The sequence below is a fragment of the Leopardus geoffroyi genome, chromosome C3 (genome assembly GCF_018350155.1).
Source record: "Leopardus geoffroyi isolate Oge1 chromosome C3, O.geoffroyi_Oge1_pat1.0, whole genome shotgun sequence".
Taxonomy (NCBI): Eukaryota; Metazoa; Chordata; class Mammalia; order Carnivora; family Felidae; genus Leopardus; species Leopardus geoffroyi.
Window position 1 is genome coordinate 5,529,303 of NC_059338.1, and position 21,654 is coordinate 5,550,956.

At 61.2% G+C, this 21,654-nt stretch overlaps 1 protein-coding gene and 2 long non-coding RNA genes across 6 annotated transcripts; 2 read left to right on the top strand and 1 right to left on the bottom strand.

Moving 5' to 3' along the window:
• Nucleotides 1-576: 576 nt before the first annotated feature.
• NECTIN4 (nectin cell adhesion molecule 4) lies at nt 577-18,667 on the bottom strand. Of its 4 annotated transcripts, none has more exons than XM_045455244.1 (9): nt 18,519-18,667; nt 8,646-9,005; nt 6,085-6,375; nt 5,018-5,138; nt 3,982-4,130; nt 3,586-3,742; nt 3,106-3,193; nt 2,645-2,719; nt 577-2,355 (listed from the first exon to the last, which is right to left on the bottom strand). In XM_045455244.1, exons 1-9 carry the CDS (start codon nt 18,538-18,540, stop codon nt 2,131-2,133), a joined length of 1,488 nt encoding a protein of 495 aa, XP_045311200.1. In that variant the 5' UTR covers nt 18,541-18,667; the 3' UTR covers nt 577-2,130. The 4 variants fall into 4 exon arrangements, with proteins under 4 accessions (XP_045311200.1, XP_045311198.1, XP_045311199.1 ...); XM_045455242.1 differs by lacking the exon at nt 18,519-18,667 and adding an exon at nt 17,270-17,599; XM_045455243.1 differs by lacking the exon at nt 18,519-18,667 and adding an exon at nt 17,270-17,596 and having other exon boundaries at nt 3,118-3,193.
• On the top strand, nt 5,167-13,198 carry LOC123586258. The gene is made up of 3 exons (XR_006706709.1): nt 5,167-5,183; nt 5,860-5,864; nt 12,627-13,198. It is a non-coding gene; the product is annotated as an uncharacterized LOC123586258 (long non-coding RNA).
• On the top strand, nt 17,541-19,059 carry LOC123586256. Its single transcript, XR_006706708.1, has 2 exons — nt 17,541-17,649; nt 18,205-19,059. It is a non-coding gene; the product is annotated as an uncharacterized LOC123586256 (long non-coding RNA).
• Nucleotides 19,060-21,654: the final 2,595 nt, after the last annotated feature.

Sequence of the window (21,654 nt, forward strand, 5' to 3'; positions counted from 1 at the left end):
CGGGGTGGGGTGGCGGCGCCTGGGGCGTGAGCAGGTGCCTGACACCCTCGGAGATCAGCATTCGGGGTTCCGAGGCGGAGACAGGGGGCCGGCCTGAGAGCTAGGTGGCACAGGGCCGTGCGGAGCCCCCAGGAGGATGCCAGGCTGGGCCCCTGGCGGGCCTGTGACGAGTCACATTACCTCGCTGAGCCTGTTTCCACACATGTGACAAGGAAGGGGGTGAACTAGGTGATCTCTAATCCTTCCAGCTCTTTCCACGGAACTCATTGGAGGGCCAGCTTCTTTGTCTGGAAAGAGCGTGCACAGCATTCTGCCTCCCAGGCCCATTTTGGTGACGCTGGGGCACGACACAGGATTGACAACAGGGCGCGCAAGGGCGCCGGCTGTCCCAGAAGGACCCGGGGACTCTGGGAGACGGCAGAGGGCCCGGCGGGGACACGTCTTTCCCCTTTACCTCCCAGCCACAGACACGCTCTCTCCTGCCCTACTCGGGGCCGCAGGGAGGACGACGCAGAGGGAGAATCGAGTTGTTCAAGGCTTACACAGCTCAGGGGCAAGACAGGAACCAGGCAGAACAGCTTTTATCTGTTTATTTAAAAACAGAATATCATTTTATATACAAATATGCACATATTTACACAAAATGTACACACTAGGACCCCAGATCTTTGGGCTCCACATCCAAAGTCCTGAGCTGGCCAGGGAGCAGGGGGTGAAATCCATCTGTTTCCGGGCCAAGTGGGGTTTGGGTACAAAATCTAGGCATTCTGGCTGAGTGTGTTTCGGGTGGGCAAGGCAACGGTGGACCGTATCTAACCCCAGCACCCCCCCCCCAAAACTGCCAAAAGAGCCCCAAGCTAGTGACCCAGAGTTCCCTGGGGGAAAGGAGACATTCTTGCCTCCAGCGGCAGCTTTGCCCCACCTGACCCCCCCCTCCCCTGGTCTGTAATCACGACCCTTCCTCCCTTACACCACCTCCGAACCAGGAGCCCTTGTCACCCAGTCCCCGCACCCCCCCCCCCCAAGGGACCACAAACAACTGGGGACGCAACTAAGAAAAAAGACGCGGTAGGGAAGGGACCGGGGAGCCTCTAGGGCCAGGGACCCCACCCTGTCCTCCTCCTGCAGCCCCTGACCGAGGGGCTCACACCGTTGACTCAGACTCCACAACTCCAGGCTCCCTCCCAAGAGGCTGCCTAAATTAAAGTGTCTTAGCAGGAACACCTTTCAGAACCATGGGCGTTGGCCCCCTGCTGGGGTCCGAGCACGAGTCTCTCGGGAGGGGGGTGGCTGACCAGTGGCTGACTCCCAGGGTTGTCGGCTAATCATACTCCAAGCAGTCCAAGCAATAACAAACATCCAGAGGCAGCGCAAATTTTCTTTCAAAGACAATTTGAAAGAAATTCAAAGTTTTGTGTCTCTTATTAAAGTATTCGGAGCAGTATTCCCTACAGAAACTCCCCCAGCAGGTCTGTTTATAGAAAATAGGCAGGTGCAGCAGGGCCCAGAGGCCACCAGAGGCCACCAGAGGCCACCAGAGGGCCAGGGGCTTCTTCCTGAACAGGGTTAGCCTGGCAGGCCCCTGAGCTGGCCGCTTCGCACTTGCCCCCGCTGGCTTTCAAGTGGAGGGAGCCCAGCTCCCCAACTCAGAGGAGGCCAGAATCCAGCTCCGGCCTGGGCACCTGGGTCTGGCCCACCGTCTCCACCTCTCGCCTCCAACCTCTGCGTCATTAATACTGCTCTGGGGTCCGAGGAGATAACCTGTGCTTACAGGTCGAGGTCACGCAGCCACACGACGCGCCAGCAAACCCACCGCAGTTCACTTGGACGCTGACATGAAGCACGGGCACCTCACCCCCGCACACGCACAAGGTCAGCGAACGCTCACACATGCACACGGTGATCTGCGTGCATGCACACACACACACACACACACACACACACAGGGAAGGACTCAACCAGCAGAGCCCCTCCCTTGGTCGAACAGAGGGGCTGGAGGAAAAGGTCGAGCAGTCGGGATGGGGAGCATCTTCCTGAAGAAATAGGGTGTTTAGAGAGCCCCCTCTCCCCGAACAGAAATCCCCAGGTCAGCAGAAGGAGCCAGGCTTAGGGGACGGAGGCAGGCCTGGGTCAGACCAGATGCCCCCGCCCATTAATGTAGATGCCATTGCCCGTGGGTTTGGCCCGCAGGGTCCCGTTCTCTTGGACGAAATGGTTCATGGCCTGTTTGATGCCTTCGTCCCGATCTTCCTCCTCCTCTGCCCGCCCGGAGCCTGGAGACAGCAGTTCAGTCTGGGTTTCAATCTCCCTCACCGTAGTCAGCGTCGAGTAACTACGGCCCTCCGGCTCTTCGCTCTGGACGCCAAGGGCAGAGGGCAAGTCAGGAACGGAGGCAGGGGAGCCAGACGGGAGGGGGGCCGGGTGGGGAGCCGTAGGGTCAGAGGTCAGGGGCTCAGACGCGGGGGCCAGGAATGAGCGTCAGGCGCGGAGGGGGGGAAGGAGAGCCACAGGTGAACAAAGGCACAGCCGAGGTGCCGGCCTGAGACAGGGGGTCTGGTGAGGGGCGGCTGGCGCGCCACATCCCCGAGCAGGAGAGGGGCCTGAGGACAGTGGTGGGGACGCCGGTGGGGCCGGGGGGCCTCACCATCACAGAGCAGCTACTGTTGTCCTTGAGACTATCGGGGTGGCCCTCGGCTCTCAGCCCTACACTCTCCTCCGGCTGTGGGGCCCGGACATGGGGGAGGAGTCAGAACAGGGCTCAGCCTCCTCCGTCATCACCTCTCCCCCCACCCGACCTGTCCACCTGTCTGCCTGTCTGCTCTCCCTGATGCCCGTCCTCGCCCCCCCATCCGGCCCCACCCTGGAGCCAGGGCTGATGGCGGCTTCCCTGAGCAGCCCCCGGGGCCAGTGCTAAAGGGGGGCCAGGTGGACCCAGAGTGGACCCCAAAACAGCCCTACCCCCAGCCCAGGCCGCGAGTCAGGGGCCAGGCCTGGCCGAGGGCTGTCTGTCCTCCTGGTCTGCAGAAGGGCCCCCCGAGCCCCCCTTCCCCCCACCTCTCTTCCCCACCCTTCCCCTCCCCCAACCCGCTCCCAGATGCACCCAACCTTGGCACACACCTGGCTCCTGGGGTCCGAGTGATGGGAGTGCAGCCTCCGGATGGAGTTCTCCCGGGTCAGGGTCAGCTCCTCCTCACTGGGAAAGACACGCCCTTGTTAGGAGCTGAGGGTACTCCCAAGGTGGGCAGGCCGAGAGCCTATGTGGGCCGGGGCTGGAGGGTGTGGGGGCTGTGCTGTCCCCCCCCCTTCCCCCCCAGTGTGAGTGAGTGGCTGCAGAGCGAGCGTGAGCCCCGCTAGGGTGTGTGTGTTTGGGGATACCCGGGCACGTGGATCCGGGCCTCCCCCCAACTCAGCTGTGGCCCCAGCCCCCCTGGCTCCCCGAAGGACCCTGCCCAGCTCCGGTCCATGAGCTCCCCAGCCGTCAGCCCCCCGCCCGCCTCCCCTCTCTCCTCGGTGCTGGCCCCCACCTCCTGCTCGGCCTGGCCGGCTTTGCTCCCCCCCCCCCCCACCCGAGCGGCCACGACTCACTATTTCTGGGTCATCTGCTGAGCCTTGCGCCGATGGTACCGGGACATGAGCACCACCACCACCACCAGCAGGAGGAACAAGAGCGCGGCGATCACGCCCACCACCACCACTGAGGCCGACACCAGGTTCACCTGCTTCCCGGGGGCCTCCTGCGGGTCTGCGGGAGACAGGCCTCGGTCTGGGGTGGCTGCCCACACCCCCGCCCTCCCCAACCCTGCCCCCGGGTCCTCCCAACACCCCCCCCAAACCACCCCCTCAGCCTGACCCACTGCAAAATACACGCGGTCCAGCCCCCCCCCCCCCCGCCCCCAGCTCACCCTCTCTGTCTGTCACCGTTGCCCCTCCGGGCTCTCGGCCGGGCCCCCCCCCCCGCCCCGTGTCTGCCCCGGTGCTCACCAAGGATGTCCACAGTGACCCGGGAATCCCTCGAAGAGAGCTCGTTGCTGACGTGGCACACGTAGATGCCGCTGTGCTCGGGGGTCAGCGGAGGAAAGCCCAGAGTGTCCCCTTCCGCTCGCACCCCGCTGGGCAGAGGCCCGTCCAACCTGGACGACAGGGAGGCTGCGGCGGCCCGAGGCTGCCCCCACCCAACGTGCCCGGGCAGCTCTCCCCTCCCGCCCCCGTGACGTCACCCGAGCCGCTGGCTGTTCCCACGGTGCCCCTCCCTCCCCCGGGCAGGTCTGGGCAGAGGCCCCTGCTCCCTGCCGCCCAGGCTGACCCGGGCACCCCCCCCCGCCACACACACACACACGTCACCTGGCACTGGGTACCAGGTAGACACGGTATGAGGTCCACACCGCAGGACACCCCGTCCCTCTCTGGGCTCAGACGGACTGGGAGAGTGTGACCGCACGCCCCAACACCCACGACATTGCGTGGCAGGGGTCCTGAACGGAGCCCGGGGCACACATGAGGCCACACGCACGGTTCATCTGCTCACGTGTGAGAATGTGCCTGTCGGGGGCTCACGCACGTGTGCACCTGACCCCTCCCCAACCCCCTGGACACCTGAGACCCGGGAAAAAGCCAAGGAACCGGCAGAGGCGGGCGGCTGCCACTTCTAAGGTGCTTACGAGGGTCTTACAAGATCACAGCCGTGCCTTTTTGTCCTCTCCGCCTCAGGTACTCACGTAAACATATAAAACATTAATATTTAAATCTTGTGCTATGTCTCGCGCTTGAAGAGTTAGGGGGAAAAGCCAAGGACTTACTAGCTTGTTCCCTCCCAACGACCGCGTGCATCGTGGGCCCCCGGGTGCAAGCCAATCGTGATATTTGGTGACCACGCGTATTCTTGAGTGGGCCTGAACACGTGCCCCACTTTATCCGGGGTCCAGAATATACTGTCCCAGCCCCTAATGACGACACGGCAGCCCTGCGAGGGAAGGACCCTGGCCGCAAGCGAGGCCCTCCCCCCGGGCCAGGCCCTTACCGTGTCCAGTTGTACGAGGGAGAAGGGTATCCCTCGCTCAGGCACTTGAGGGTAGCCCCTTCTCTGCCCACCTGCCACAGCTTTTGGTCTTCGAGGCCCCTCACGGAGGCCTCGGTGAGGACTGGAGTGGGAGGAGGGAGGAGGAAGAAGGGGAATGAGGCTTTCCGTCATCTGCTCCTCCAGGGGCCCCCTGCTCGGGCCCCACCCTGCCCTTCTCTGTCCTTCTCATCTGCTTCCAAACCCAGCCCAGCCCAGCCTGGCCGCCGGGTCCTGGCCCCCCGGCTCCCGTGTGGAGCTCTGAGCTCAGAGCCCACTGTGGTTTGTCTGGGCAACGAGCCTAGAAGTCCCTCAGCAAAGAGTCACGCTTTTTCGGAATCCCCTGCGGTCCCCGGCATAGTGCTAGTCACGGAACAGGTGTTCCGTCAATGCTCCCTGGTTCTCCAAAGACGTAACGATCCTACTTGTCTGTACATTTCCTTGACAAACATTTGTCGAGGGCCTACTTTGTGCCAAATGCTGGGTTCGTACGAATAGAAAACAGCCCTGTGCCCGGAGAGGCTCTGAGCTTAGTGCTGGGAAAACGGTATCTGCTGCGGACTGAGGACCATTCAAGCACTCAGCGTCGTGTGAGATGCTTTGCGTTCGTGGTTTCTAATTCCCATCGGAACCCTGTAAAGTTCGTATAATTATAATTATACTCCTGCTGCTGAGGAAAATGAAGACGGACAAGATTGACTAACAGCCGGTGCACGGCAGAAATAGGGCTTGTCCGACCAGAACCAGGGTCAAGCCGTGGGGCCCGAAGCTGTCTCTCTTCGTGTGCGTCACAAAGTGCTTTCAAGTCTGTGTTTATACCGGATTCTCCCAACAACCCTGTGGCGTAGGACAACCCCCTTCGTAAACAGGACACCAAAGGCCAGAGAGGTCTGAGTGATCTGTCAAGGTCATCCGGGACGGCCTCCTGGTCTTCTACCTTTGCACTAGGGGTCTCCCGGCCACACAAGGCCGCCTTTCACGATCCAGCCTGGCCAGACTGGTGAGTCTCTACCCAAGACCCAAGTACTCACAGGCCACTTGGAGGATGTGGGTGATCCTCTGGTCCTGCAGTAGGCCAGGATGGGACACCACGCAGGTGAGTGGCTGCCCATTCATGCTGCGGCTGGGCACCAGGTGGAACTCCGAAGTGACAGCAGCTGAGCGGGAGTGCTTGAAGGAGCGGCTGGTCGCGGTGCCCTTGACCTCTGTGTCCCAGGTCACGCTGGGGGCTGGGCTGCCCTCTGCTGTGCAGGAGGCTGCCAGCGTCAGGCCCTGGCCTTCTTCTAGCGCCGGACCAGGGTTCAGGGAGGGCAGGGGAGGCACTGCAGGGGGAGAGGAGGCAGGGGTCACGGTCTGCACACCCGTCCGGAGGCCCTGGCCCGTCCCAGCTCGGTCTTGCAAGGAAACATTTTCAGGCCCTGTTCGTTGTCTTATCTCACCAACGCGGACACCACCAGATGAGTGGTAGGCTTTCAGCTTTCTCCATTGTTTTGATTTTTATTTATTTTTTTATTTTATTATTTTTTTTAATTTAATTTTTTTTTCAACGTTTATTTATTTTTGGGACAGAGAGAGACAGAGCATGAACGGGGGAGGGGCAGAGAGAGAGGGAGACACAGAATCGGAAACAGGCTCCAGGCTCTGAGCCATCAGCCCAGAGCCTGACGCGGGGCTCGAACTCACGGACCGCGAGATCGTGACCTGGCTAAAGTCGGACGCTTAACCGACTGCGCCACCCAGGCGCCCCATTGTTTTGATTTTTAAAATTTTTTTTACAATGAGCAGGGATCATTTTTTAATAAAAAATGATGAAGTAGGGGCGCCTGGGTGGCGCAGTCGGTTAAGCGTCCGACTTTAGCCAGGTCACGATCTCGCGGTCCGTGAGTTCGAGCCCCGCGTCAGGCTCTGGGCTGATGGCTCAGAGCCTGGAGCCTGTTTCCGATTCTGTGTCTCCCTCTCTCTCTGCTCCTCCCCCGTTCATGCTCTGTCTGGCTCTGTCCCAAAAATAAATAAACGTTGAAAAAAAAAATTAAAAAAAAAAATGATGAAGTAAATAGAAAGCTGACCAGACAACATCTCTGTCCTAATAATAATAGCCAGCACTTAGTGAGCACTTATTATGTGCCGGGTATCGTGCTAAACACTCGATCAATGTTATCTCATTAATCCTGCCGGCCTGCGGGCCAGCGAGGTGGGCATCCCTACCCCTGTTCTACAAGTCAGGACACCGGCGCGTTGGGGAGGTTAGAGGATTTGTCCCAGATGGTCAGCTGTTGGAGGATGGGGCCCAGATTCACACTCAGGATTTTCACCCCCAAGGCTAGTGTTACTAAGTTCCACGCAGATAAAGGGAAACTGAAGAAGGTTCTTTATTTCTATCTTCTTGACATGAACAGCTCAAGCACAAAATGCAAAAGCCTTAAGTAGACCATAGGTCTAGGGCATCCATCGACCACAAGAGCCCACGGCGCAAAATGGTGGTTTGAAAGAAAGGTGGGGGCGCCTGGGTGGCTCAGTCGGTTAAGCGTCTGAATTGGGCTCAGGTCACGATCTCACTGTCCGTGAGTTCGAGCCCCGCGTCGGGCTCTGTGCTGACAGCTCAGAACCTGGATCCTGTTTCAGATTCTGTGTCTCCCTCTCTCTCTGACCCTCCCCCGTTCACGCTCTGTCTCTCCCTGTCTCAAAAATAAATAAAACGTTGAAAAAAAAATTAAAAAAAAAAAAAAAAAAGAAAGGTGATGGTGAGAGGCGCCTGGGTGTCTGAGTTGGGTGAGCGTCTGCCTCTTGACTTTGGCTCAGGTCATGATCTCACAGTCTGAGATCGCGCCCCGCATCAGGCTCTACCCTGATGGTGCAGAGCCTGCTTGCTTGGGACTCTCTGTCTCCTCTCTCTGCCCCTCCCAGGCTGGTGCACGCGCTTTCTCTCTCTCTCTCTCTCTCAAAATAAACAAATAAACTTAAAAATAAAATAAAGTAAAATAAAAGGGGATTGTGATCTCCAGCCACATTCACTGAAGGTCCAGACCAGGAAAGGTATGAGCCCCACTGGTCAGGCACAGCCACGCCCGTTGGGGGCTGGGTCCCCGTGGTCCATATCTCGGCCCCACATTTTAAAACCGTGGATGGCCAGGGAGGCTGCGAAGGAGTGCCTTTGGTAGAACCACTGCGGGAACCAGCAAGTGTAGCTTCCAGAAGAGGAGACTGGGGGCTGGGGTGGGCGTGGGGAATGGCAAAGGTCCTCAGCTCTTTGAAAGGCTCGCGGCAGAGGAGAGAATGAGCCTGTGCCACCTTGCTTCGGAGGAGGACAGCGACCGGGGAGGGTGGTGCAAGTCAACAGAAGAATGTTCTATTACGGGGACTCTTCCCCCAGGCTGACCGCTGTGTGCGTGGCAAGCTGCTGAGGTCACTGGGAGGGAATTTCTGGATTGGGTGGGAGGATGGACTGCGCCGGGCTCCCTCACCCCTACGGGACCCCACCTCTTACTCCCGCTCGCCCGCTGCCCCACGCCTCTCGGCGCCCCCCACCCCTGCTCTCGCCTGCGAAGCCGCGGGCGAGGGCCTGGTGGCCCTGTGCGCCCCGCACCCCACTTACCCAGCACGCGGAGCCGCAGCCGCGTCTGGAAGCTGCCTGCGGGGAAGGTGCTGACGCGACACTCGTACTCGCCCTCGTCGGCCTGCACCGCGTTGCGCAGGAGCACGGCGCCGTCCAGGGGGCTGCGTGGAGGCGGCGGCTGCTCCACGCGGCCCTCGTAGGCCGCGCTCACGTGCAGCCCGTACTTGGAGTGCAGCAGCGCCAGCTCCCGGGCGCCCTCGCCCGCGTCCACCCGAGCCCACGCCACCTGCCCCACCTGCTCGCCGGGCTCCCCTCGGTAGAAGCAGGGCAGCTTGGCGTCCTGGCCCAGCACCACGGTCACCGGGTCCGAGGTCTCCAGCTCGCCCGCCCGGCAGCGGCCTGCAGGGGGCAGACAGGAGCAGCCTAGATTAGGGGCGCGGCGGGAGCCCGGGGGGGAGCACTTCCTGATGCAGACGCCCGGGGGCGAGGAGGCCACCGGAACTCCTGGAGCACTTTCTGCTTGCCCAGCGCGTTCAGTCCATTACCTCATTAGATCCACACAGCATTCCCGAGGTGGGCGTTATTATCGCCATTTGACAGATGAGGAAACTGAGGCCCAGAGAGAGGAAGTGACTTGCCTAAGGCCACGGGGACGCCGGGTGGGAGAGCCACACCCTCTCCCAGCCCAGGCGTGAGTCCTGAGCCACGGAGGGAGGCTGCGGCTGGAGAGAGCCAGCCTCCGCCCTCAGGGAGTTCCCAGTCCTCTCACGGAAATGGGTTTTGGGCGCAGAGACCGGGGAAGCCCTGGGCAAACTTTCACAGAAGGTTCAACCCAGCAAGGAGGGGGCGGGGGCGGGGGCGAAAGTGAACGATTTCAGGAAGTGTGGCCAGGAGAGGAGGCAGGGATGGAAAGCAGCTGGCGGCTGGGATGGGGCACGTAGGGGGCCAAGGGGCCCTTCGGAACATTCTTTTCATGGCTTCAAGATGACCCATCTGGATTCCCAGAGAGCAGGCCTTCTCTGTGGGAGGAATGGCCGCAACGGAGGCTCGGAGACAGGAATGACAAGTCACTGAAGACAGAAAGGCCCCAGGTCAGAAGCCCAGAGAGATGAGGTCAGGGCAGACACCCAGCGACAGGGTCAGAACGGTGGCAGGCCACCCGGAATCAGAGAGGCAGAGACGGGGACCAGCAGGGAAGGGCGAGCGTTCTGTGCATCGACAAGGACAGCACGCAGCACCCAGGGGCATCTATCAGGTCACGTCGTTTTCAAAGAAGGATCCCTTTCTTGTCTTGTCCTCATGGAACCTGAGGTCTGGAGACACATTTTGCGGACGCGTATGGAAACGCGTGACGGTCTCTGATTTAGTGCTCAGGGGTGTGTTGCAGGCCACTTGGGGGATGGGACAGTCACCGTGGACCCGAGTCCTGCGGGAGGGCCTCGTGCATGAGCTGGGTAGGACCAGGAGGGGGAGACCCCGGAAAGGGATTCCAGGTGAGGGACCCAGAGGGGTGGAGAGGCTGGTTGGCTCAGGAAGCAGGGCGGAAAGAACGCACCTAAGGCAGGCGGTGTGCGTCCAACAGGACAGGTACAGGGAAGGAACTCATGGGGAGCCATCACTGCGGCAAGAGGCCAGTGGCTGTGTGCCCTCCGGCTGGAAAGCAGGGAGACTGAAGCCCCGAGACTCTCTAGGAACCCTTCATGCTGTGGGACAGGGAGGAGGGGACAGTCCTGGAGGACCCTCGGCAGGATTTGATCACTGACCAGAGAGAGAGAGAGAGAGAGAAAAGAGAGGCCGGACAAAGACAACTCCTACCGGTTCCAGGATGAGTGATGTAGGAGGTGGGGCGGGGCCTGGGGAAACTCATGGTCCAGGAGGAATAAATAAATTCGTGGAATAAGGCATGTGAAACGCAGGGCTGGGGGCAGAGGGAGGGTTCTCTCTGGGAAGCCAAGCGCTCTCTGCCTTGGGATGTATATCCAGCGACTCCCCGCAGGGCGCAGCCCCTGCCTCTGGCCACACATGCCTGGCTCACCCGGGCCCCTCCCGGGAGGCGCTCCTCCCGGTGTCTGGAGGGATGACTCCTACTCAGCCTTAGACTCCGCTTAGACAATGCTTCCTCCGCCACCCCACCCCCACCTCAGGCAGAATGAGGGGCCCTCGCTCCCTCCTGCCCTAGCGCCCTGCTCTGACCTCACCACCGTACTGTATCCCCCCTGGATTGCATTTGGGCACTTCCCGTCTGCCTGTCCCGCCGGACGGAGCTGCCCAAGAGAAGAAGCTGGGTCTGACATCACATAGGGAAACACGGTTTTCTGACTTAGGGCTCAGTGGCAGGTGGTCTGCCTTCTTGGCACATAAGGGGACCTCGATGAATGTTTACTGAGTGAATGAATGAATGAGAGAGAGAGAGAGAGAGACAGGGAGAAGAAGGAAAAGGTAGAGCGAGCAGGAATGAACCTTGGGCTGGGCTGGGCAGACAGGGAGGGGGTTGGCATGGCAGCCCGGGGTGGAGGCAGGCTGGGCTGGCTACCTGGGTTCGATGCCAGAGGGAGCAGCTCTGACCGCGCACAGGGAGAAGGCCGGGGCTGGACGGGGCGGTTATGGAGGGAGGAAGTGGTCCACTCGGGTGGACCAGAGGGCTCCGGGGAGGCTGAGCATAGGCCAGAGGAAGGGGGTCCCGTGACCCTGTGAGCAGGGGCGGAGGGAGGGAGGGTGCTGTCGGGAGCTGGGAGGACCCGAACGGGACGGGACAGACCTGCAGGGCCAGATACCGGGGCCCTGACCTGCCTAAGCTGGTGTCGGTCCCACCCAGCCCGGCCTGGGAGTCCGGCTCACCACCCGCACCCCTCCTTGGCAGGGAGCAGGGCTGCCAAGGAAGGGCTGGAGGTGGGCTGGAGATGGGGGCTCAGCCCCCAGCACATCCTCTGCTTCAAGCACTGGTTTCCACAGGCACAGGGGTCACAAGCCCTGCTCCGCTGGGACACTCAGACCCTTCTACGGGACACCGTCGGATGGCCTATTTCCCATCCCTATCCCTATGCTTGCCAACCATCCGGCCCCTCTCCACAACGCATCACCCACATTTTCCCCAACATACGTCTCCCTTAGGGCACAACAGACCATATGCCTGCGTCGCGGTCCTCTGCGTCCCTCCCCGTAAGTCCAAGATCCCCACCGCCGAGCAACAAGCCCACGCTTCGCAGGATGAAGAACCCAGCAAAACAGCAGAGCCCTTTCAGGACCTCTCCCACAGCCCCCCATTGTCCTAAGTCCCCTATTCACCAGGAGCATCACAGCTTCGGGCAACAGCCCCTCACACTTCACACACACACACACACACACACACAGGGGCTGCGACAGAAGGAGGAGAGAACTTGGGCTCTAGAATCCCCATCCTGGACTAAACTGGACCCAGAAGCCCAGACTCCCAGGCCAGGGCAGGCCGGCCCTGCCTCCTCCCTCTCTCCCCCACCCAGTGCCCGCCTGGCGTCAGCATGATGATGTCACCAGAGCGAAGGAGACACGCCGCCCGCCTGGTGAAGTCACCCCGCGGGCATGTAGTTGCCAGGCCGGGCCAAACCCACGGACCCTTCTGCTGCGAACTGTTCGCCAAGGCTGGTGGACTCTGCTGGCTGGGCACTCCTCCCTCTGACCGTCCCCACCCCTCCTCCCGGGAGCACAGGACGCTGGTCAGGAGCCCTGGTGATTCAGATGCCGCCACAGAGCAGCAGGCCCAGCCACAGCCGCCACCAGCCACCACCTTGCGCAAGGAAAGAACAGGCCCAACTGGCCAGACGGGATCCCTGCCCTCGGCCTCCCCCACCCCTGGCCAGGCCCCCACGGGCCTCTTTGGGGCCCTGCCCTCTGTGTACCCCGCCCGCTCCCAGACAGGCCCTCCATTCCTGGTCTGGGTTGGCTGCCTGGGTCCCAGCTTTCCTCTGTGTGGGGGGCCTGGCCTCCGATCTCAGGAGGGGAAACTGAGGCTAGCAGCTGCAGATAACAGCGTCGTTGGGGAAGGAGGCTTTCTCCCTCAGTATCCCTGCACCTAGGGGTCCTGGCGACGAGTCTGTGCATGGGTCTTTTGCGTGTGAATGTCTGATGACTTTGGGAGAGGGCCTGGCGGGTGTAAGTGAGGCCGACTCCTTGCTGAACTTGGGGGTGTTTTGCACTTCGAAGCGCTCACGTGTTATCGTTAGGAAGGTGTCTGTGCTCGCCTGCCTCCAGAGACAAGAGCCACGGAGTGGCCTGTGTGCAAGCGTGTGCGCGGACACTGTTCCGTGTGCGTGTGCGCGTGCGCGCTCCCTTCCCGCGGGACTCTGAACGCTGGGTAAATGTTTTGATGCTGGTCCCTCCTGGCTTCCACGTGTCTGTCTGTCTTAGCTGCCCGTGGTCAGTGGTGGGTTGGCTCTGCCCCTTCGCCTCTGTGGCCCGTCTGGAGCGGAGCCAGGCACCCCTCCCCACCTCACCCCAGACTTGAGGGCAGATTCATCTCAGGTGGAGGAACCCAGAGATGAGGTCACTGTCCCTCCAGGTGATGGGAAACTGCCGTCAAGGACTCCTCAGCAGAGCAAAACAGAGGCTCACCCTCCCCTGGCTCCTCAGGCTCCTGCTAGAAGGACTCCCCCCCCACACCACCCCCCAGCGTCCTCCCTAGGCCCCCCAGGAGGCCTCTCCCTGGGAATCTCTGTCAGGCCTCTGCTGCTGCCACCACCAGAAAAACCAGCTCTAGCTCCGGGCCTGGGGTGAGGGTTGTCTGGTGTGGGTTTGGTGGGAAGGGGGGGGGGGGGGACTCCTGCTTAGGGCTAGGGGGAGGGGTCCAAGCGGTCCAGGGGCTCAGGCTCCTTTGTTAACTCTTGCCTCCCCTCGCCCCACAATGGCAGCCTCTACCAGACAGAGCTGGAATGGGTGGGAGTGTTTGGGGTAAGAAAGAACCTGGGGGGAGCCCTGAAGCCCCCCATTCAAGACAGGTGACATCAACCACCCGGCAAGCCCTTTTTTCTTCCACCCTTCCTCCCATAACCTTGGCCTTGGAGGTGCTAAGGGGCCTGGAAAACCAGGAGACTCTCCGTCTGCCTTCATCCACGTCCCTCACTTGGCCCCCATCGTCCTAAGCCCCCCAGCTTAGTGACAGCTTCCCAACCCGGGCAAAGTGCCCACCCACAGATTAGTGTCTGGGGAGGGGGGCCACACCAATCACAAAGGCAGCTGAGAACAATGGGGGGAGGACAGGCCTTGAGGCAGCCCGGCTCTGGCCCAGACACAGCTCCCAGCACAGATAAGTCCCCTAAACCCCCCCGGAGCCAGAGTCTGAGCCCGGCTGAGTCACCACAACAGCCACACTGTGGGTGGGAGACCCAGAATTCAGCTTCTCCCAAACTCCTGAAATCTTAGCCACCCCGCACCCCTAAATCCTGCCAGCCACCTCCCCCCAAAGTGGGGGCCAGCTCTGCCCCACCCCAAATCAACCCAGCTCTCAGGACACCAGTTACAAAGGCAAGCGAGGAGGGGGTGGCCAGAAAACTCTGGGAAAAGTTCCTGGGGCCAGAGGCTCCCCGTCCCAGAGAGAGAGACGATCCAAACCACCTCCTTCACAGCCCTCCTCTACGAGGCTTGGTGGCCCGGCCCCAGTTCTGAACTTGACCTTCGCGTGCGGTTTTAGATTCAGCCCCTAGGCTCCTGTCCTCCCTTCCCTCCTGACTCAGCTCCCCACCCCACCCCCAGCCTTCTACTCTGCTAGCCTTTGGTCAGTGCTAGAGTAAGCTTTGGAGGCCGGAAAGCCCAGGCAGTCTCTCCTCACGAGGCCTAGCTCCCTACAGTGGCTGTCCTCCTCAGCCTGGAGGACTCCAGGGCCCCGAGATGATGCTCCAGAAGCTGGGACCGTGCGCTGTGCCACAAACTCCTCACCGCCATCTCTGTAGCTGGGGTCCTCTGAGCCCAGCGCCCGCAAAACACCAGGGTGGGACCAAGGTCACTGGGGCCATGGGGCTTCCCTTGTGATTCTCCTAGTCCCCGCTACCTTGGGTGGGGAAGCTAGCTTCCCTTTCTGGCTTCCCTGGGTTAGGGTAGGTCCTGCAGGAAAGGACCTGCCCCCCCTCTGTAAACAGGAACAGAAAAGCAGGGATGGGGGCCCCTCCCTTTCTAGGAAACTAACCTCAGGTAGAAAGCCGATCCTAATCCTTGGAGGGCACAGAATTCAGGGCAACCCCCCCCCTCCCCCCAACACTCTGGCCCTACAGGACCCGATTGGGTCCAGACAAAGAGCTAGAAACTAGCATCCCACCGGAGGGGTGTCTGTAGATTTGAGCCCGTCGGCTGCAGGACAGGAGATGGAGGGAGTAGGGAGGGGACCTTACCCGGAAATTCATCCCATTAAGGAGAGACAAAGAACTGTGGTGTCAGACGCCTCCCAAGCCTGGGCTCCTCTCCCTGTCAGGGGTGGGGCAGGGCCCTGGGGCTCAGAGCTCTAATGACCCAGGAGTTGGTGGGGGGGCACTGATTTGCAGCAGGGCAGGGGCGGAAGGCAGCATCCGGCATAAAGCTACCTTGGTCCCCACTGAGAGATGGGCCAGGACCCTTCCCCCCGCCATCACCGCAGCCACACTGACCACCTCTTCCTGCACCCAGCACCTCCCATCGGTCAGCGGCTGGACAGGCACACCGCCACAGGACTGCAGAGCTGGAAGGCCCATAGAGATCCCGGGGTCCCACCTCGTGGGCTGCCGAAGTCTACGTTCTTAGTTGCCAAAGGTCCCCTAGCAAATGGAGACTAGAAATGGGGCCACAACGAAAGCCTCCTGACTCCCAGCCCAAACCTCCTTCGGAGGCAAGACCTCCGGCTTTCTGGGGGCTTCCACAGAGAGGAGCCAGAAGGGGGGCGGCAGTGGATGTGGTCATCAGGCTGGGAACCTAGGGCCCGCGCTGCAGGCCTCAGAGAACTCTCCAGCTATGTGCAGGTCCTCGCAGCCATGGGGGGGGGGGGGGGGGGCTCACCGGGCCCCAGTTACCCCGGATAATTCTGGAGTTAGGGTGCCCCCGTAGCCATGGCACCTGTCCATCGGGCATTGGGCAAGGTCGGGGTGATGCCCTGACTGCAGGAGGTCTCCTCTCCCCTTCCCTGGGCTTCTCTTAGAACAGCCTCACGTCCTGGAAAAAGAAGGCAGGACCACGTCCTGTTTGCCACCGCATCTCCAGCATTTAGTCCCCTGGCTGTGCCCCGTGCACACTCAGACCTACTAGCCTTTAACAGACTGGAGGCTGGGAGACCCGGACACTCGCCCTGGTCTTGCTGCTAACACGGAGTCGTCTTGAGACGTCGCTTGCCTGTTTGTCTCAGTTTTGCCGTCTGTAAAATGAGGCAGTTAGAGCGGTGGCCTCTCTGACCCTTTCCATGTCCTGAGACATTGTGGCTCCAGTCTTCAAGGGTGGCCAGGTCCCCCAGAGAAGCGGCTGCCGAGTTCTCTGGCCCCAGCGACCAGACCCCACCCTCTGGGCCTGAGCAAGTGAGGAGGGTTGTCTGGAAGATGGGAGTTAAGGCAGGGGTGGGAAGCAGAGGGGTTGGAGCTCAGGACCCTGTGACTAGAGACTGGCTGATGCCCTTGCGTCCCCCTCCACCATAAGATCAGACAGGAGCAGTGCCCCCCCCCCCCGCCCCCCATCGGTGCCTCATGCTCCTGACAGCTTCAGCGGGTGACGGAGAAGGAATCCCTGCCGGGCCCTGTGGGACAATGACACTTCCTTGCTCCTGGGCCTATCCAGGCAGGGCTCTGTCTTCCCAGGGCAAAGATTCCTCAGCTGCTCATCACTCTGGAAGGAGCCTAAGGAATCCCACTGTGGTGTCACTGTGCATACACATGCTTAGACACACGCACACACACACATTCTGTCCCCCCCTCTGGAGATTGTCAATTCCTGTAATTTACATCTACTACATACACATTAGACAGGAGTGACAGAAGGCATCCAGTTGAGAAAATGAGGGGACAGGGAATAAACAAAAGGAGACCACACCCTATCTAGAAGATACGCTACCCTAGACCTCCCCTCATCTAAGCATCACCGCCCCCATTAAATAGTGTCTCCAGGGAAAGAGAGGGGCCCGAGGGAAGGCGCCCCAGCTCCCCCCTTGTCTCCCAGCAGGCGCTCCAAAGCCGGTGCTGCAGGACCTCATAAAGAGAAGGGAACAGAAGGGCCCTGTCCTCGGTCTGGGCATCAGGCTCCCTGCACCCTGATGACTGCTGACACCAGCTCCGCCCTGAGTCAGCCCAGCTCCAGTCAGCACTTCTGGAGCCCCGGGAGCGGGCGAAGGAGCCTCCAGGAAACCCTGGGGTGAGAGGGTCCCCCACCTGTGCCACCTCCCTGCCCCACCTCCCCGGGCTGAGGCAAGGCTGTGGCAGAGGCGGTCAGGGCCCCCAGACGCAGGGCTGTGGCCTGGGGCTGGAAGAGGGCGCGAAGGGAAAGAGTGAGGCTGGCCCTTCTGGGGGCGCCATCGGCAGTGGGGGGGTGGGGGTGGGAGAGAGAGATTGGTTGCTCAGTCCAGAGTCAAAGGGAAGAGAATGTTTAGGTGTGCGTGTGTCCGTGTGTGCGTGTGCGTGCGTGCGTGTGCGTGTCTGTGCTGGCTCGGGCTCAGAAGCAAGGGTCCCGATGGTTCGGGCAAGTCCTACCTGGAAACGATAGCAGCAGCAGCAGCAGCAGCAGCAAGGCCTCGGGCCCCCGCATCTTGGCTCCCAGGGACAGGGGCATCGGTGGAAAGGCAGAGCCGCCCGGTGTTTCTGACGGTCCCCTGAGTTCTCCCTGGGAGCCGGCTCTAGAGCTGGGTAGGGCGCGACCCGGAAGGCAGGAAATCGCGGAGTCCTCAGGCACTGCCTCGCCTGCCTATCCCTCCGGGGTCTCTGCTGGGGACCCAGCCCTCCTCTACCCGCCCAGCTCCGGCTACCCCCGAAAAGCCGAGATCGGGAGCTCCGAGCTCCCCCAGAGCTGCTTCCCACGCCGTGGCCAACGACGACGGCAGAAACCTGGGAACCTGCTCAGCAGGTCGGAACAGGTGCGTCTCCGGGGGTTGGGCCTGGCACGAAGACGTACCAGCCACCGCCCCCACGGCCTGGGCTAGCTAATGGGCGCCAGGGAGGGAGGGCAGGAGGGAAGGACCCGGCGGTGGTGGTGGTGGCGGCGGCGGCGGGGGGGTGGGGTGGGGGGGATCCCATCGTCAGCTCCAGGCTTCACAGGGCAGTGTGGCAGGGGCTGGGGAGGGAGAGGCAGGGTGCGGGGGGCGGGGCAGGAAAAGGCCCAGGGTGGCTCAAAGAGGGAGGCACCAGGCCAGGAGGAACAGGGGCAAGGCCCTTGTGGGTGGAAAGGAGCCCAAGCATCCCACACCCCAGCCAGCCTCGCTGCCTCCCCGGGGGCCTTGCCAAGTTCCCCAGTCTCCCGCAGGGGCTCGGCTTTGAAGCTGAGAACCAGAGAAGGGCCAGAACTGGGAAGTAGGGGACTGGCCCATGTACCTCTTGCTTTAGGTGAGAACAGAGGCCCAGGGAGGGGAACGGCCTTGGAGGACACACAGCTTAGGTAGGAACACGGCTTTCTCAGACGCCTGTATCCTCAGACAGGGGGCTGGTTCCAAGACGCCCGACAAGGAGCTTAAGTGACACCGTCCCCACTGCCACCGTATATAGAAGCTGATGGACTGACCAAGAAATGAGCCCCACGGGTTCCTGGCCTCCCTCGCTGGATCCTCTCTCCACGTCAAGGCCTCCTCGTTACCTGGCCAGGAGTCCCCAAAGGGCACCAGCCCAACACTCCACGGTCATTTTACCCTCTTATCCCACGGTCATGGAACAAGACCACATGTCTGGACTTTGCAAGGTCAAGCTCGATTTCAAATACTCTGCCCCTGTATCCCTGTAAGTTTATTCTTACCTGTAAGCCCCTGGGTTTCCATTCCGGATGCACACAATATAACCACCAAGTGACACAAGACCTTCCTGGCCAATGTGGGATAGCCAGAGGACGGGGGCAGGCTCTGAACTCCCTGAAAACTGAGTGACGAGGAGCCACCAGCTCACTGTCAGACTGGGGCAAAAAAAAAAAAAAGTAAATACTGAGCTAAACGTGAGGAAAGAAAAAAAAAAAAAATATATATATATATAGGTTACAATTTGCAGCAGGACCCTTTTGTCTGGCCGGAGGCAGGAAGCGGGGTTCAAAGGCAATAAGGGAGGGTCACTTTGCTGAGACCGTGCTCTCCACACCCCACACCCCCAACTCTGTCACAATCTTATTCATCTTTCAAAGCTGCCCTCACAGGCCACGTCTCCCGTGGGGCTTTCTCAGCGCCTCCCACCCAAAACGAATCTCCCTCTGTCCTTCCCCAGCCTCTGCTGGTCCCTTTATTATAGCCTGTGCGCCCATAATTTGTGCACATCTTATCTCCTTGACTAAATGTAAGCTTCGGTTTCAAGACACATGGATTGGAGCCTGCTGCGTGCCAGGGACTCAGTTAAACGTGTGAAACCGGGGGCCAGGACGGGCCGCTGTAGTCCGTGAGCTCCTGGAAAGTCAGGCCTGTTTTATAACCTTTGTCGCAGTCGCCCAGGCCCACACGGGACACACTTCCGTCGAGGGCGCGCGTTTGTGAATGAATGGATGTCAGTGTGGAAAGGGTGGTCAGGGAGGGCCAGGGAAGGGGACACCCCGACTCTCCCGAACCTGAGCCGTCACCCGGACTCTAACCCTGGCCTCAGGACCATGACCCCAACTCTTGGCAGTGACCTTGGTAGTGACCCCTTCTTCAAGGGCTATTTCCGGCAGGCCCTCCTCAAGGGCCAGGCCAGATGCCAAAACTCCCCAGCTCCTCTCCACCTCCACCTTGGCAAACCCCTTCCCCTCTTTAGGACTCAGGTCCCCACCTGTGCCAGGGGAAGCGGCCTCACCCCGATGCTGCTTTGAGATGCAGTGTCGCAGGGGTGGGGTAGGGCCAGGGGCTATGGGAGGGGGGAGCATCCTGTATTATAATTATAATTATCACACCTCGGATCCTATCGCACGGTTTCCTTCCCACGGATTCACCCCTCCTGGTCCCGGAAACCACCAGAGAAACCGAGGCATGGCGGGGGGGGCAGGGGGGACAGCAGTGGGTTTCCAGTTCTGGTTCCCGCATCTCCTCAGCCTTCCCATGCACCATACGCCCCCAACCCCGCCACAGTGCAACCAGTCAGGGAGTCTGTGAGCCCCTCGTCCACTCACCCCCAGCTCCAGCCATGTGGAGAGCTGACGGGAGGCGGGACTTGCCCGAGGTGTCGCTGGGGCCGAGGACCCAAGGTGGTCCAGCCAGGCCTCTGCTTGAAGTCGAAGTGTTGCCCTCCCTCACCAAACAAATATCCGTCTCCAAATCTCTCTGCTCCCTGGGCCATCTTGCGTGTCTCACCAGGGCCATGCGCTTGGGGGACAAGCCCTCATACGCAGGCCTTTCTGTCCCTCTTTTGGGATGAGTCCTGCGGAAAGCAGAATCTAGGGCTGGGGCTGGAAGAAAATCCTGGCTGCGGAAGCCTTTCTAGAGCAGTGCCTGGTTTCCTGCCCTCCGTTCTTTGCTCCCCGTCGAACCCCCATTCCCCTCATGCCTCGCTACCTACCTTCCTCCCACCCACATTCTGGGCCCGAAGAATGGGAACAATTCAAGCCGCGGTGGCGTCGTTAACGTGCGTACGTGTCTGAGCGGCGTCACCGGGCCTGCCTGCCTCAGTTCAATTACGGACACTTAGTGAGCACCGCTGAGCACCAGGCTCCAGGGAGGGGACGGGGCCGCAGAACACACGGCCCCTGCCCTCCGCGAGCCCCTCCGTTGGGGGAGGGGGCCGCGTCGGCCGGCAGACGCCACGTCCCGCCACCGTGCGTTCCCTTCGCGTCCTCGTGCACGTGCCGCGTCCAGGCTCAGGGCTGTTTCCGCGAGCGGAGCTGCGGATGCTTACCGTCCTGTGGCCGGGCACCCGCTTGCAACTCCTGTCTGTCCCCGCGGCAGGCTGCACACCTAGGCCAAACCGGTCGGGGTGGGTCGTGCTGAAAGTTTTGTTTGTGTCAGTGGGACTGGGAGGTGAGTCAGGGAGGGACGAGGAGGGGTGGGGTGGGGTGGCCAGGAGAGTGAGAGCGAGGGTCAGGCTGAGCGAGGGGGAGGAGGAGCGGACACGGGGGTGGGAGGGGGGGGGGAGAACCTTGGGCTTTGGGAGAGACGGGGTAGTCCAATCAGAGTGGACCGAGTCGGAGGCACGAGGGTGGACGGCGTGTCTGCGACCCAGTCCTGCCCGGCTGTGTGGCCCTGCGCGACACGAAGCTGCTTCCGAGGCGCTCGTCGCCTTGGCTTCTGCAGTTTGCACAGAGAGGCTCTGGGGGCGCTGACCGACACTGTGGCAGAAGATTCCCGACACGGGGTTCGATTCCGTCCCCCGGGGACCGCGGCTCCTTCAGGTAGAGGCTTCAAGCTCATTTCTGCCCCTTCCGGGGCTGCCCCCCTCACACAGAGGGTCCCGCACAGAGGAGGGGTTCCCGGAGCTTTTCCGCCACGGAGACACCCCTTCGCCCCCCCACCCCTGCAGCCGGAGCTTCTCTGTGCCCACTGTTAGGATGGTGGCACCCAGTTTTCCGGAAGGTTTCATCTAAACGTTCCATCTGGCACGTGCTCTGCTGTCCCCATTCGCCCCGTTCTGCAGGCCCAGGGATCCCGGGTACCCAGCCCCGGTCCTTCAACGACAACCACACTTCTGGTTGCCTCACAACATCCCTCGGAGCCCAGGGGGCTCGGTTCGTTTGCCGCTAAAGAGGTCTAAAGCTGGGGTGACCCACCCAGGGGCGACGGCTCAGCTAGAGGCGCGCCCGTGGGCCCCGTTTCTCAGTAGGCCTCCGCGGGCGCAGCCCCGCCTGCTGGCTGTCACCCCCTGGACCCCCCAAGCGTCTGCAAATACACGACCGTGAACTCCGGGACCTCCAGCATGGGGTAGGAGACAGATGCCCTTATTCTTTGACCCCCTGTCTCTGGATGCGCTGGCCCTTTTAGAAGGCTCTA